Consider the following 17,550-nt stretch of genomic DNA (forward strand, 5'->3'; position numbering starts at 1 on the left):
TGTCTGTGTCTAGATCAAGAAGTGGTGAAATCAGTTTATTGTTTTTACTAAAATTATTTCAAAATTCATTAAAAAGTTAAACGCGTTAACATTTGTAAATTCTACGTTCTATTCATTTGGGTAAAAAGTACAAATGGCCATAAAACAGCATAAATAACGAGCTTGACATGACAACATTAGGCACGGGTACGGCTTTTCTTAGGTAAGGATGCGTTCAGATTTAATTAACTACACAGTCATACTTATTTTTCTATGAATTAAATTAAATTAAATTTTGAATAATGTAGATAAATTAAAAATAAACAATTGTGGGAGTGGCCGTTTTTATTTACGCTTTATTTCACTACACTATCAGTTTTACGCTGTCTTACGAAACGTCGTATTAGATAATTATTATTATAGATCAATCATTTTGGCGGTGCGGTTGCCTGGATACAAATTAATGTTTGATATTATTATACAACTTTGACTCTTTTACTTTAAATTATTTCTAATCGGAATCTCAAGTGAATATTTCAAAATGGCAAGGAGGGAAGAACCTAAAAGTTCAGAACTTAAAAAGAATACATTTTCACATAACTTTTTTTTATTTGCTAATTTTGTAGCTTTCTTTCAGTTCAACCAAACAATGACTTGGAAAAAAAAATCATGGAAGCGTTTGAAGTTTTCGATCATTCAGGAAAACAAGTAGTTGATGTCCGGGAAATAGGCACGATACTCCGATCTTTAGGTTTGTCTATTTTCTTAATAATAGTACATTACTGCAGAGGCCGGGAAAGAAAGGCTTGCAGGCCGAGTATGTATAGACAGGTATACGAGGCTGGCATGTTCTTTCACGCCGAGGCTTCTATAGTGCTTTTCTCAAACATGCACTAAAACAAATAAAAACTCCTAGAAATCAATGTTTTATTCGTAAGACAACTAAAATTGTACCAGACTCAAATTATAACTACCATCTTCTCGTATGTGTTTTTTTTAATCTAACATGATTTTTTAAAACGTTAAAATAATCCCCATAAAATCAAATTGCTATAAAACATGTACATATATATAACGGACAGCAACAATAAAAAATCACGTTTCTAAACGAAACTTGAAATGACAATGGAACTTACTTGCAAAAAGGCTAAAGCCCAAGTCTAGTCAATCAAAGAAAAAGACAATGACACTTGTCAATTTTCCCGCCAAAACTTTTTTTTATTGTTTGCTGTTCGGCTTTTAGGGCCATAATTAAATTGTAATTTGACGTAAAACGCGTCGGTAATGTTTATATATTTACATATAGAATATTCATAGTCCTGTGAATTTATTCAGTAACTAATAAATTAACCATAGAAATTCAGATTGTTAATTTAAAGTCGTGTGGCCTTTATCGTGGTTATTTGACGTTTTGCATTGAAACAAAAGACTGTTGTCTTGAAGCCTGTTTTATGGAACACAACATAAACATTACATAGCATTTTTGAGAAAAATTATATTATTCCTTTTATGAAAACCTACTTAATACTTTTTTATCAAAGTTTTGTATATTTAATGTTCTGATATCAATCATAGTGTGAAGGAATTAGCATTTAGCACTTTTTAGAGTTCCATAGCCAATATGGCAAAAACGGAACCCTTATAGTTTTCCATGTCTGTCTGTCTGTCTGTCTGTCTGTGTGTGTCAGTCCGTCTGTCTGTCTGTCAGTCCGCGGCTTTGCTCAGGGACTATCAATGCTAGAAAGCTGTAATTTTGCCCAAAAATATATATGTAAACTATGCCGACAAAACGGTACAATAAAAAAATCAAAAATATATTTTTTAATAGTACCTCCCATAGACGTAAAAAGGGGGTGATTTTTTTTTCTCATCCAATCTTGTAGTGTGGGGTATCGTTGTATAGGTCTCTTAAAACCATTAGGGGATTGCCAAAACGATTTTTTTTATTTAGTTATGTGTTTGCAAAATATTCAACTTTAAAGTGCAAATTTTCATTAAAATCGAGCGTCCCCTCCCCCCGTCTAAAATCTAAACTGGTGGGTGGAAAAATTTGAAAAAAATCAGGTTGGTAGTAAGTATATCAAACTTACAAGGAAAACTATAACGGTATAGTTTTCTTGAGAATTATTAGTAGTTTAAGAGTAAATAGCAGCCTAAAGAATAAAATATAACTAAACTTGGAATATTCCGTACAAAATACGAAATCCTTAGAAAAATATTAAGTACTTATTTTTTCGTAATTCCTACGGAACCTTATTTTGGGCGTGTCCGAAACGCTCTTGGCGGTTTTTTTGCCTAAAGTTTTAGTTAGATAATGAACTAAAATTCAGGTTGCTGCCCAACGGAGGCGGAAATCCAGGAAGTGATTCTGGCGACAGAGAATAAAGAGGCAACTGGAAACGTGCCGCTTGTCAAATTCCTGCCGTTCATGTGTAAAGTCATGATAGAACACAGGTCAGCTCTACTTCCGTCTATGCTACGCCGGCACGCCGCACTATGCGGGCCATCTCTTTTTGACGCAATACATTGACAAGGGACAGCGCTTAAATCGTACGGTTAAACCATATATGGTTAACCGCATAGTGCGTTCTTGCACTAACAGCGTCTGCACGTTACTTGCACTATTTAGTCCAGCGTGGAAGGTAAGTTCTCGGGGAAAGTCCCCTGCCTCTATATTTGCTGTCACAATTTTATCGTAGGTTCTACCCCGCGAGTGCAGAGATGCTTCTTGCTGCGTTCCGCTACTTCGACAAGGAAGGTCGTGGGTTCCTCACCAAGGAGAAATTCACGCAGCTCATGCTTGAGGAGGGAGAGCCGTTCACACAGGTAATTTGGCCAAGAAAGTGGCTGGCACTGATGAACTCTTTTATCCACTTTAGTCACTTTTATACATATACTCGTAGGTACAGCAATTTATTAAGATTTTTTTCTCAGTGAAAAATTACCTGAAGGCCGATGGGTGGGTACATTGGCTTTATGCCTAAGTGACGGTGCCATGGCCACAATTCGATTTGTCGTGAACTGCATCAATTTATAGCTAGCCCAAAAAGTATAGAAAAGAAGCTAAAAGCGAATGTTGGCTCTCATATTCATCTCGTGTTAATACATATGTGTCCACGACGAATCATAAACTTCCTTTTCGACTTCGACGTAGAAATACCACCTATCGTGCTTAAATATTAATAAATCGATCACTAGTTGCTAATTTAATTATGGGGGAGCCCGGGGAGGGTTTCTGTACTATCTATATTCTTATTTGAATTTCTAGGAAGAATTTGATGAGATGATGCAAATAGCTGTGGACCCTGTTAGCGACACTGTCACTTACGAATATTACATCAATCAACTCATGGTACGTGAATAGAAATTTTATTGATTTATATGCATGTTAAATCGTTATGTATTGGTACATTATTTATTGCATGGTCAATTAACTTAATATAGAGTAATAGTAAGTTTTTATTTTTATAAATAGATGTTTGCTGGCCTTATATTCCTAAGGTATGGTAAACATGCTAGGTATAACTTCCTGAAAATGACAGTCGTTCTCCTTCACTAACCATATCGAAGTCTGTACCCTTAGTGTAAGTATTCGGTTACAAAATACGTCTCGATCGCGTTCGCGTTAAAATGTCAATTTATATGGAAACACGAACAGCGCCTCTAGCGGAACGTTTGCGATATTCATGTTTCCATACAAATTGAGATTTTAACACGAACGCGATCGAGACGTATTTTGTGACCGAAAACTTACACTAAGGGCACTGTGTTCGCGTTTACGTTCCACAACTAAAGCTAGTGAGAGAAAACTGTGGCGGCAGCATTTGCTTACAATTATTTCGTGATCACATGACTCATATCATAGTTGCTTTAAGGCCGGTAACTGAAACTGATTCTCTTCTGTTCAGTAAGAACAGAATATAAACCGAGTTCATGATTACATACACGCCGGCCGGCTAGAACGTTCTGATTGGCGATGTTGTACAATGCTTGCTGACCGGTTGCTGACCCGCGTAGGTATGTGACGAATGGTACATTTTATAGTGCATGCTTGCCTTCCGATTTCAATTCTCGGTAGGTCAGAATCGGTAGATCTGTTGCCGCCTTGAAAGTTTTTATGCCGGTATTATACCCCTGATTATTTATACGTGCTTGCTAGGTTTCTTCACTAGATAATCCTTTCATTGCTCTTTGTGCGACTCGCGTCTATTTTTTTTACGCTTGGTATTTTGTGCACTTTGGACTTAGCGGGAGTCGTTCTGCTCGGCTCTGCAAAAGAGTCACTCCATCTCTCCACGGCTACATCATCAATTTCAGCAGCCACAACTTCTGCATCAGCTATAAGTTCTTCACTGCACTATCATTCCTTTTACCCACCAGGTAGCTTCGAAAGAAGTATACGATTTGGCAGACTTCTTGGAAGCGGAGAGGAAAAGATTGGAAGCTGCTGCCCCGAAGAAACGACGCGCATCAGATCTTCTTCGTGCTACACAGAACTGATACTTTGGCTTTTTATGGTCTCATCTACCGTTAACTTTTCTTTTCTTAACCTTTCTTTAGATTATGTATTTTGTTTAGCTATCTATTTAACTAATAACTTATCTATTATTTTGGATCCAGAACGCTATTTTTAAGATTTCGTAGTTAGTCCTAGAAGAAACTGATAGTTTTGCCATGTTAGTCTGTGTCCGTTCGCGGTTTAACTCAAGGACTATTAAATGCTAGGAAGCTATAATTTTGAACGTATATTTTAACAACACGGACCAAGTGGCAAAATAACGTTTTGAAAATATATTTTTTTAGGGTATCTCCCTCGTAAAGTAGGAATGTTTTTTTCGTCTAAACGTGGATAGGTCTTACAGATATGAAAATGTAATCACTTTTTGTTAAATTCAACTTATTTTTGTTTCAGGTCGAGGACGAAATCTCTGACACAACAGAACAAACGAAATAAATTATGATCAATCAATACTTAATACTCATGAATTTTCAAGATAATACTCTTTTAATTCTCAAGGGTAAAATATTTTTTAAAGATAAAACTGGATATACTTAACACAATATCAGTGGGTTTTTTTTCATTATTAATTAACTTCCGAGATGTAAGACACCTACCACAACTTTTCCACAAGAGCGAAAACGAGACAAGTAAATAAGTTGAATAATTTAATTTAATTTCACTTATCATGCCCGTAAACTTCGTATTCCTTTATGCTGGATCTAGGCGACATAAAATGACTTTTTCACACTTCTCGTTCAGAAATGGTACATTGTGCATTAAGGGGCGTAAGAAAGGGATTACTAACGAGCGTCTTTTAGAAGCCCAACGCCGGAGGCGGAGGACTTTTAATGATCCGAGTTTGTAATCCCCTTACGGCCCGTGATACACACAATGATTTTCATCACATTGCGAGGAAAAAAAAATATAAAATAAGGAAGTTTCTGAAGCGTGGAAAATTTTTATGATGTAAAATTAGGTTATATCAAAGTTCTTTAAGATGTAAATAAAACGGTAGCTGACTTGAAACCTCTTTAATCTGAAATAACGTTCCTACTAACTTTTTAAAACTAAAGTCGTAACTCCCTTGGGGAGGAAAACTAAGGCAAGGTAACAATTAAGGCTTTGTCTTTTAGTATACAGGCATGGAATAACGTCATTGACGAGCAAGTATGATGAAATAGTATATTACTGCAGAGCCGGGAAAGAAAGGCTTACAAGCCGAGTATGTATAGACGTCCGAGCGAAGCGAGGCCGGACAGGTATACGGCTGGCATGTTCTTTCACGCCGAGGCTTGTATAGTGCTTTTCTCTAACATGCAATAAAGGAAATAGAAACTCCTAGAAATCAATGTTTTATTTGTAAAACAACTAAAATTGTACCAGACTCAAATGAAAACTGCTATCTATTTAAGTGTTTGTTTCATTCTAACAGGATTGTTTAAAACGTTAAAATAATCCCAATAAAATCAAATTGCTATAAAACATAGATATTATAACGGACTGCAAAAATAAAAAATCACGTTTCTAAACGAAACTTTTGAAATGACAATATGACACTTGTCAATTTTCCCGCCAAAACTTTTTTATGGCCAAAACTTTTTCATTCGGCTTTTAGGGCAATTATACACGAATTGTAGCCCATTTAATTAGCAACATTAACACTTTATGATGTAAATTAAATTGTAATTTGACGTAAAACGCGTCGGTAATATTTATATATTTACATATAGAATATTCATAGTCTTGTGAATTTATTCAGTAACTATATAATAAATGAACCATAGAAATGCAGATTATTAATTTCAAGTCGTGTATAATGGCCTTTATCGTGGATATTTGACGTTTTGCATTGAAACAAAAGACTGTTGTCTTGCAACAGTATATTTTGAAGACTGTTTTATGGAACATAACATAAACATTTTATAGCATGTTTGAGAAAAGTAAGTAACTTTTCCTCGACGAGAGGGATCAAAGTGCTACTTTTCTGTTTAGTTTTTTTGCAGTCGATAATTGTAAAACCACGCCATTTTGTTCTTTAATTATATTTAGAATTGTTTTATTTAAATTTCCGTCATACTCGGTGAGAAGAGTTGTATGAGTCACTCGGGGGCAAAATTATTTTCACCTTGGGCGTTTAACACTTGAATCATTACGTTCAGGATTCTACTTTAGAATCCTTCGCTACGCTCAGGATTATATTGTAGAATCCTTCAAACATTCTCGATTCAACGTACCGCCCTCGCCATAAATACATCATTTTGCTCCCTTGTGACACAACTATTTATAGGTAGAGTCATTTACGTCGACGCGTGCCGTGGTTCTTATTTAATTTTGACAAAATCACGCGTCTTCGTGGATGGCACTATATATATATATTATATATGCTCTTGTCTCAGAGCTCTAGAGCATTAAGTAAAATCTTTGTCTCAGACCAAGGCAGTCTGGTGCCAGCCAACAGATCGCCAACAGCCACAAACAAAAACTTAATATTTTTTAATACTTCGTAATTTCTCACTAATACCTATACCTTAGACCTATACCAAACCTATACCAATAAATCAACAAAACTTATTTTATAACAATGCATGAAAAATAAAAGGTACAGGTGTATCTAGTATGTGAACAATACGGTATTTGATGAAAATATAGATAACAGTGTTTAGCGAAGAGAAAACTTAAATCGGTTGAAAATTGGATTTAAATAGTAATTTTTTGAAAAATCTATATACCTCTCTTTCTCAAACGCTTTTCTCTATGCAGCAAGTATGGCGCTACTGGCGTCCGACGTCACATGCCACTATGTCTTTCTCTGTCTAATCTTGAATTTCAAACCTTTATAACTTTGTTATTTGTAGAGGTAGCTTAACAATTATTTCTCTATTCGATAACAGGCATTGTGTAGTTTAGATTTATGAAACATATACAAGATAGTCGAATATCGTATTGTTTCTACTGTTACTAATCCATCACCCCATCCCAAATGGCTCGTATTATGTATTATGCTCTGGTTGTACTATTAAATACTTACTTTCTTCGGGCATCTCTTTTCTTTTCTGTGACCTCTAATTTTTTTGAAAGAGGATTAAAATTCGATTAAAAAAAAACTCAAATTACGAACGCAGCCGCTTTAGTGGTCATAATCTATGGTCACTTCATTCATTCGTTCGTGCTTCTTTTTAAAAAATATTCTTTCATTTCATTCATCATTCAGTCATTCACGTGGGTGCAGTGCAGACTTGCAGAGGACTGACTTTTTTGCGTGCGTTATTGAGATAAATCAACGATTTACATCGAGGTGTACTGTGAAATTTGCAGAACTTTATTCATTTGAACCTGATAATTTGGAAATTATGAGGCGCAACAACAACATGGGCATGGGAGGCCGAGGTGGCGGCAGCGGTGGACCGCTAATGACCAACCACTTACAAGTAAATGTTAATTGTGTGCTACTTTCCATATAAAATGTAGACTTGCCGAATGTAAGCTTAAAAATTACTGTAATCATTTATATACCACGTGGATTTTATATTATGTTCGCTTTGTTTTCATAACGTGAAGTCGTGAAGCATCAATTTGGCAATAATATAAATAATGGCCGTCTTCACAAAAGCGGCTACCTACGTATTCTCAATGATGAGTTCTTTATAAAAAAAGATTATTCACTTGCTTCTATAGGAATTCAAAAACAAAAATGATTCTTGCCTCCCTCTACAATAAATTGTCATTTGATTTGACCACATAATTAGTAATATAGGTGTATTAGTTAGTATTTATCGACCCTGGTACGGCCAGATAATACGAAGAAACCCTTACGGCTTGCTTACGGGTGTAGGTTATTGTCATTCACTCGGGGTCGACGATTATAAGTCTTACTTTAATTAAGGGCATCCATCTCTGAATGAGTCAGGTACCCATTAGCACAGTATAAAAAAGGAGCAGTATTCCGTCTCGGCAGCGTCCTTGATATAACTTTACACCGGCTCGGTACACTAACGCGCGATAGGGCAGCTTACTCTACTAACTGTCACTCTTCAGTTATGTATTTGATTTGATAATGTCATATGAAGTAGGGAAAGGATTAGGAGAGATTTATAGATGGCCTAAGTAGTGTAAAACAAAAATGCATTCAACTTTATTTTAATAAACCACAAAACATTACCTACTATGTTTTAAATGGTTTTATTTGGCTTCATCACTATTTTTATTTGTTACCTACAAATTAGCTACGGAGAAGTATTTGCGCCTCTTTTGGGATGTGCGAAAAGCTTTATTGTTGAATTTAAGAGTATAAAAAATTTGCATTCTGATAAATAGATATATGTTTTTATTATGTTATATCAGATGAATTAAAACATCCGTACACCAAACAATACTGTTTATATCGTTGTGACATATTAAGGTACGTAATAAATGCGCGTGAGTCCGTACGTAACCGCGTAGCACTTGCAACTGATGGTTGCCGAGGTATGCTGAGAATTTGTGGCGCATAGGTATAACTTGTGTTCTGTCTAGCTGTTTGTATGAAGACGGTGTACTGCTCCTGTTTTGTACTTTGCCATTAGGGCCAGAGTTGCAAAGGATGATTATCGTGATAATTTATCAATGATAATAATGTGTGTTGATGACCAAATGGCCTAGTGGTTAGAGTACATGACTACGAAGCTTGAGGTCCCTGGTTCGATTCCCATGTTGCGGCAGATATTTGTATGAAAAGTATGAATGTTTGTTCTCGGGTCTTGGGTGTTTAATATGTATTTAAGTATGTATCTATATATCTATAAAATTATATATATCCCTTGCTTATTTTGGGACGGTCAATTGTTTTTATTTTTTTATTTGACTGGATGGCAAACGAGCAAGTGAGTCTCCTGATGGTAAGAGATCACCAACGCCCATAAACATCTGCAACACCAGGATTACAGGATTACCAGTATTACAGATGCGTTGCCAACCTAGAGGCCTAAGATGGGATAGCTCAAGTGCCAGTAATTTCACCGGCTGTCTTACTCTCCACACCGAAACAACAGTGCAATCCGGGCGGACCTTGCACAAGATCCTACCACCTGCAAAAATGGTGTGAATTGTCCTGTGATATTTATATTATTTATTTATAATTAATGTGTGTACCTGCATATGAGATTACTAGACCCCGGATTTTTGTGGCAATGACATCACAATAGGGTAGTTTGGGGAGTAAATGGATGGAATGGTGTCAATTAATACGTCTGTCTAAATGATGATGATGATGATGATGCGTGTGAAGATGGTCCCAGAGGAAGACCGGCAGATTGTTGATTTGGGAATTGGGACCATGGGATGTTTGTATTTTATTTTTATTTTTACCCATCTTCCCATGTCACAAATAAATGATTTTCTTTCTTACTTTCTTTAAATTAAAATTTAATATCTATATAAAAAATATATTACAAGTATAAAAAAAAAGGCATCGCTTCTGACAAGAATATGTGGCAGCACTAACAGCCTCCTGAAGATGATAGCTCTAGTAAGAGATGAGTGCTCTATAATGCGAAATTTAATTAATACAACACTATCACTTGTCCAATATGTATACTAACATAGTTATAAGAAAATTACTAATAATGTATGGAACTTTGTTGTCTGAATAAATAAATGAATTAAATTATTATTAAGTTTTTGTGTCTGCTCGCTTGTTGTTGGTGTTTTTTGCACATAGATGTTTTTGGACAGTGAGATGGTCTTTGGGACCATTCTCACAAACACATCATCATCATTTACACAGCCATATTAATTAACACCGTTCCATTTACTCCCCAAACTACCCTATTGTGACGTCAATGCCACAAAAATCTGGGGTCTAGAGATTACATATGTGTAAAATCTGTTGTGCATGTCCTGTAATAATAAATATAAAATAAAATAAATGAGTAACAAATACAGTGCATCACTTTTTAGGGTGTCACATTGATTGTGTGTATTTGAACATGAGAAATGTAATAATTATAAATTGATATGTCAATGAACATAATTATTTTGATAATTTCCTACTTAGATTATGGCTCTGTTTTTAGATCAAAGCATTCATAATCACTGCAATACTATTGTTAATGTGTATATTGTTCTTAGGACTTGGAATTGGAATTGGAGTTACTGAAGCGAAAGAGACAACTGATCCAGCAGCAGCAGAATGAGATGCTCTACCGACCGAGTATGGGGCAAACGGTACGCCATTAATCTTGTGATGACCTTGTTGCTGCTCTATTGCAACGTTTATGTTATGATGTTTCCTTTAGTACTTACAAGTATTTGTTGGCGCATAATTTTATATCCACTATGGAACACCACACTGTCGATAGATTATTGATTGGTATTACTATTCAAGTACTGGACATGATGATGATGACTGGACCCCACACTACTTGTGCTCTACCATCAACCCACTGTCCTAGGATTTGTGTACATACAAAAACAGATATGCAATCCAACAGATTACAAGCTACAAGCCCAAGCAAGCCACATGTATACAGTCAAAGTTGTTTACAGTGACACCAGTTATGACAACATATCCAAGAAAAAAGTCCCAACTAAATCTTGTATACCAAAATAACACGGGTTATAGCAACCAACCATGTTTAACCATACAAAACTCCTGAATGGAAAAATTTCTTTGCTTTGTTTGAATCACTATGTACCAATATAGGTACCAATTTTGATAAGTAATTAATGAGAGTCAAGAATATCATGTGGCATAAAAAATGTACCATACTTTCTTCTGATATGTGGTAATTATAATCATGTATACTGTCAAAAATGCATGTTGTATCCTATTAATATTGTCAATGCCTAAAGTTGTGGTTTCAGAGTAATCAGTAACACAACCTTAAGCCTTTGGATACTATTTACCAATTTTAATACAACAGTAGTTGTTTTTTCATGTTTCATGGAAAACATACCTACTTTCATTATGACTTATGATCATTTTACAATGCACAGAAAGAATTATTGAATCATGTTATTCTGTAAGTGAATTATTTTACATGCATACACCCTATAATGGTGGATACTGCCGTCTTCAACACATCATTTACTGACTTCATTATGATCATGTTTCAGGCATACAACCCGCCTCGTCAAATGTTTGAGGATCGGTACGACGCGCCTTCGCGTCACGAATTCTCTCATTTGTACGAGGAGTCCCCCCGGGACACGCGCCCTCTCGGGCCCAAGCGCCGGGCCATGCCCGTCTGGGACAACGCGCCCGACGATAGGTTCAGTGGGTCTGCCGTGCCCAACAAGAGACATAGGCCGAGCCCGTTCGCCCCTACTCATAGACAATCATCAATCATAGACAATAGATCATCATTCCAACCCAGGTCCGCGCAAAGGCAGGCGCCGATGCAATCTTTACTGGGACCGAAGCCGCTCATGAATTTCTCTCATGTACCGAAGGGTCCGGCTCCGAGAGCTCACAACTTCCAAACTAAATTCAAGCCAAATGTGAGGCCTCCCGGCCCAAATAAACCTAACATATCCCCTAAAAAACTAACCACCAGTAAAACAACCCCCAAAAAACCGCCTAGCGCCCCGGTAAATACGAAGCGTGAAGAATTCATTCTAACAGCGGACGCGAAACCGCGTTCCAAAGTTCTCAGTCGTCTAGAATTCGCGTTGGGGATCATCTTGAAAGAGATGAAGGCAGCTTTCAACGACACCGACGAGCACAAAGCTCTCTTCGTCACAACGTCGCTCGCGCGCGTCATCAAACAGGCCATTCGGGAGCGTTTGCGCGCCGTTATGCTCGGGAAGTTTGTCGGCGCGGGGCCGGCCATCGTCGCGGAATACCGCAAAGTGTATCCCGCGGACACGGACGCTGAAATTGTGAAACTTGCCGAGGTCGAGAAAACGGACCAAGACCAAAAGGGCCAGCTTGCGATCAAATTGCTTGAAGAAGGTAGCAACATATTTTCTATTCATTCCTGCTCGTTCGAAGATGTTTCCAACGAGACGGCCGGTACGCTGTGCGTTTCGAAGTTCGATTAAACTAAATTAGAAGTGTCACTCTCGGCAAGTCTGTGGGTCAAATTCTAAACATCTTGATAGTCGAGCATAGTGAACCATGGAGCTAAGCTCACTCAGCACCTCCTGATTAGCTGTAGTGGGTGACAACTCCGTGAACTATTGACTGTATCAGGCGAGCTCATAGTTTTAATTTATCACTATTGAGTAAAGCCTCTGTCAAAGTTTAGCTGCGTTTACTATGCGTACTGACAGCTCCGCCGGCTTTAACATATTTCATACAATATGGTCATTGATCACAGATAACTATGTCCCTTTGTTACAAACAATGGACTAGTGCAGCTGAAGTGAAATCGCTGATCTATTTTAATCGGAACTGTATTTCAACATCTTTTATTACAAAAAATGCAAATAATTTCAAATCAAATCTTCTATTAAGACTTTCTTCTGTATCTATTGACGGTCCTGTGTAAGTGTAATACACACACTTTTGATTAAGACAAGTAATCACTTATCTAAATTACTATAACACTCACTTAACACTATATTTACAGGTGATCCTGAACTATATTTCAAGAAAAACGTAACCAAACTATTAGAAGTCAAGTTGGACGAAATGTTCCGAAAGGTAAAAGTTGTTAAACTGAACTTATAAAATTAGTGTAAATATTTAAAACTTTAAATTGTCAACTTCTTTCTTGTCACGGTGCCTCGAATGTGGGGCCCCATGAAGCTTTTTTTGAGGCGTCCGTGCTTCCACTATGGGTTCACAACTTCACTGTCTGTAAATCATTTTGTATGCGGCAGTGAACGTTTCAATTTACAGTATACCTTATTTCTTTCTTAGATCGAAAAGTCGTTCGAAAACGAGGTTGAGATGTCTGAAATCGTGGAACATTTGCCTGATTTGATAAAAGCGCCTGCAGAAGATTCTGTTGTGGCCCCGGCTGAGCCGACAACTGCCGGGACTACTAAGAAGCACCCGAGAGAAGAAGAATATGACAAGTGGATGTCGGTGTTTGTGGAGCGCAAGCTGCCCGGTCTGCTCCTCAAGCATAAACAGGTCAGTAGAACAATTTAACGAATTAACCTCTTGATCACCCCAATCTTTATATACATGATCAACATTCAACTCGAAATTACTCCTTCTGCAATGGAATTAAAATAAAGTTGATTTTTCGCTGGTTTTCTGTGGCGTGTGTACAGAGCACGTCATTTAGTTTGTTTTGTGGCGGTGAAGAGGTTAAGGGTCTCCCACACTTATCGACGTGGAATCGATTTTAGTCGTTTTGTATCAGTGCAATAAGAGCGATTTATCTTTTAAATTATGAATTGTTCAGTATTTGCTTCTTTATATTACACCCCCGACGTCTGTCTGTGGCAGTGTAGCTCTCAAACGGATGGACCAATATCGAAATGGTTTTCTTTTAAAAAGACGTTAACAGAATTCTGTGTATAATTCTTACTTATTTTCTCTTGAAGGACATAATCAAAGTGTTAAATCTCGACGAGTCGTTCCGCGCGACCAAAGCTGCGATCATCATGAACGCCAATAACAAAAGCTTGCACATCGCCAAGACGGAGCACAATTTCTCCAAGATCTCTGAGTCGAGCAAGGACGATCCGATTCTACCACGGAACTTGCCCTACTTTGTTAAGGTAATGTTTAAGATCAAAAAAAGATTATAAAACCTTTTAATAGAGTTAGGGGCTGTTTCACCATCCATTGATTAGTGTTAACTGGCGGTTAGGTGTGGTGCCGTCTCTATTTGTTTTGTTCGAATAGACGGAGACGGCATCACATTTAACCGTCGGTTAACCCTAATCAATGGATGGTGAAACAGCCCCTTAATGTTGCCAGTGCATACTGTTCATACTACATTTTTTATGAGTGAGAGGCAAACGAGCAAGATGGTTATCTGATGAGAAATGATCACCGCCCATGATTACCAACAACTCTAGAAGGGACGGTTAAAAGAAACAAGTTTTTCTAAAAGACAACTTGTTTCAAGGTGTTCAATACTTACTCTCTATACTTATGCCCTTTCTATCTCTGCCTCTACCTGCCGTCTACTGTTCATTATGATATTATGTACAGTCGCCATCATATCTTCGGAGCGGCCAAAGTGGACTAAAATATGCACTCTATTTTCAAGGCACTAGAATTCATGTTTCGTTATTTTTGATCACCTTAGCCGCTCCGAAATATCTGATGTCGACTGTACTATCGAATTATTTGATTTATGTCCCACTGAAGAACATTCTCATAAACAATTCCTATGCGGTGTACCTGTGACTTTTTCTGTGAAAAGGTTACTCAGTGGGTTCAGTTGATTCGATAGTACAGGATCATCATCATCGTCGTATCAGCCGTAGGACGTCCACTGTTGGACCTAAGCCTCCCCCATAGATCTACAGTTGCTTCGGTTGGAAGCGGCCTGCATCCACCGTGAACCCGCGGCTTTAACTAGATCATCCGTCCATCTCGTTGGTGGAAGGCCTACGCTGCGCTTGCATCCGCGGTCTCCATTTGAGATATTCAGGCCTCAATGGCCATCTGTTTTCCGTTTTCTGTTGGTACTGAATAATATAAAGGATAATGGAAACTTAATGGAATAATAATTTGTTTTACAGGTACACGCCAGCCCTTCGATGCCGAAGCGCAAGTTGATGCAAGAGTTCCTCAACCAGTTCAACCCGAAGACAATCAAGAGGCACAAGAAGAACTTCAACCTGCTGTTTGTTGGGTTCAACGACAAAGAGGATTATGACAAGATATTGACGGCCGATCAGACTAAAATAGGTGTGGATGAGTATTTGAAGTCTAATTTGTTTTCATGGATCACGCTATCGGCGATACCTTTAATTAAACAAGACGAACTCCTCTGAAGTTTTTACAATATCATCCATTAATAGCAAAAAGGCAGACAGTTCAGAACATTAAAGTAGGGGTGTTTTTTTTTCTCGACTAACCCTATATTGTGGGATATCGTTGGATAGGTCTTTTAACACTTTAACTGTCCCTCGCTTTCGCAGCTGTCATGGGTCGGTACGTCCGTGAATTACAGGTAATGCACAAATGTATAGAAGCATCTATTTCTGACGTCACGTAGACGTGGCAGAGCTAGCTTGGCGGTGCATTACATGTAATGCACGGGCAGTTAGTGTTAAAACCATTGGGGAGTTGCTAAGACAATTTCGTTTAAGAGTAAATAGCAGCCTATACCTAAGTATATACCTAAACTTGGAAGATTCAGTACACAATACAAAATCCTTAGAAAAATATTATTTGATTTTTTCGTAATGGCTACGGAACCCTATCCTGGGCCTGTACGACACGTTGTTGGCCGGTTTCTTGCTTGTTGATTCCGGCACTTTGCAGTGGTGCTTAATGAATTACAACGTATTTACCTTGCTCCTTCATTACCACCAGTCTATTTATGTTTGTTTTTTGCCTATTATTTATGTATAAATTATTTATGTTGTAGGTAACGCAACAATCACCATTATGGGGAATAATCCCAAGGTAGAACAGTCGGGTGTGATCGAGATAAAAGACGAAGACGGCGATGCTCTGGACAAGGTGTTGACGCCGCAGTTGGACGACCAGATCAATGACCTTCTCTCGTCCATCAGAAAAGCCGACGAAGAGGCTAAAGAGGAAGAAAACGGCGAGGAGATTGAAGCTTCAGCGGAGAATGGAACAGTTGAGAAAGAAGATAAAGATGTTTCAGTGGACAAAGGAACAGTTGAGATAGAAGATACTAACGGTAACGATAGTGATGTTCAAGAGGTTAGTGCTGATGCGGAAGTTGTGGCTGTGGAAGATGATGAAGTGGCACCTTTGAAGAGTCAGGAGGTGGAGCCCCCCGCGACGCCCGCCAAGGGCAAAGCGCCCGCCACGCCGAGCACTATCCGCACCCGGCGCGCCAGTAGACTCGCGCAAAACAACTAAACCCTGTCGTTTGTACTGACGCGTATCTAGTCGCATAATTTTTGCAAGTCATAATGTAATGTTTGTCGTAATTTTTTTTTAACAATTCTGAACAATTAATAGATTCAGGGATAAATGAGTCATGACAAACAATAAGTACATTGTGACTTTCAAAATTTATGCGAGCCGGTATGGACCCTGTTTGTAAGAAAGAAAGAGATTTATTTTGACTCTATAAGTATACTATAGAACATATTAATTTAGTGACGTTAACCGCCTGCAACACTGATCTAACGACAATCATGCAAGGTGTCTATAAATTCATTTGGAACATATCAGCATTTAGTTGGATTCGTTTCTGACTATAGATTTTTCATCAGACTTACCTTATTTGTATCTGTGTGGCTTTAAGTCTCAATTTATTTAGTGTGAGCATAGAGGACGTATGGACTATGGAAGTTCATGTGAAACGCCTTTTTGGCACTCCTTTGTAATGATTTTTCACTAAAGCATAATTTACACCAAACGGTTTGCATCGCAATGGATCTGAAAGAATTTTACAATCTTTAAACGATATTAAATCATGTACCTATGTACACAGTAATTAAAGTTTTCATTAGCAAGCCGCGCACAGCAGCATGCTTTCGGCTGCGGTCGCGTGTCGCGGAAGACGCCCGGACAAGCTGCTGTGAGCGGCTTGGCAATATAAATAGAGTAAATACTGTGTACATAGATGATTTAATATAGTTTAAAGATTGTAAAATTCTTTCCGATCCGATGTGTGCCCTTTGGTGAAAATTATGCTCAAGTCTGTGAATAACGGACAGTATAATAATTTGTGAAAAGAATGCGTTTGCATTCAATAATTGAATATATATTTTTTGATAGGGTCACATAAAGTCCAATCAAAAATATACTGAGCGGCAAAAAATTTGGCCCTCAAATGTATGCAGAAATAGGTAATTTTCTAAGTAAGCCAAATGATGTTTTAACTTAGATCGGAATACGGTAGTATATTATGTTTATTCTGGGATGGCTTTATTTAACATTAGTTTAGACACGTATCTTTGACTAAGAGATTAATTTTGTTCTGTTTTTAGCAATAACGGACTTTGGAATAAATGAAGTATTAAAAACATAT

General features: G+C 37.6%; 2 protein-coding genes across 7 annotated transcripts; both read left to right on the forward strand.

Moving 5' to 3' along the window:
• Positions 1-105: 105 nt before the first annotated feature.
• On the forward strand, positions 106-5,042 carry LOC141444197 (dynein regulatory complex protein 8). Of its 6 annotated transcripts, none has more exons than XM_074109670.1 (7): positions 106-202; positions 617-730; positions 2,310-2,433; positions 2,679-2,805; positions 3,248-3,331; positions 4,360-4,496; positions 4,892-5,042. In XM_074109670.1, exons 2-6 carry the CDS (start codon positions 649-651, stop codon positions 4,477-4,479), a joined length of 537 nt encoding a protein of 178 aa, XP_073965771.1. In that variant the 5' UTR covers positions 106-202; positions 617-648; the 3' UTR covers positions 4,480-4,496; positions 4,892-5,042. The 6 variants fall into 6 exon arrangements, with proteins under 6 accessions (XP_073965771.1, XP_073965772.1, XP_073965767.1 ...); XM_074109666.1 differs by lacking the exon at positions 106-202 and adding an exon at positions 401-545; XM_074109669.1 differs by lacking the exon at positions 106-202 and adding an exon at positions 406-506.
• Positions 5,043-7,680: 2,638 nt separating this feature from the next.
• On the forward strand, positions 7,681-17,549 carry LOC141444118 (uncharacterized). The gene is made up of 8 exons (XM_074109552.1): positions 7,681-7,908; positions 10,586-10,681; positions 11,573-12,410; positions 13,030-13,103; positions 13,323-13,538; positions 13,958-14,134; positions 15,110-15,278; positions 15,964-17,549. Exons 1-8 carry the CDS (start codon positions 7,831-7,833, stop codon positions 16,428-16,430), a joined length of 2,115 nt encoding a protein of 704 aa, XP_073965653.1. The 5' UTR covers positions 7,681-7,830; the 3' UTR covers positions 16,431-17,549.
• Position 17,550: the final 1 nt, after the last annotated feature.

The sequence above is a fragment of the Choristoneura fumiferana genome, chromosome 29 (genome assembly GCF_025370935.1).
Source record: "Choristoneura fumiferana chromosome 29, NRCan_CFum_1, whole genome shotgun sequence".
Classification (NCBI taxonomy): Eukaryota; Metazoa; Arthropoda; class Insecta; order Lepidoptera; family Tortricidae; genus Choristoneura; species Choristoneura fumiferana.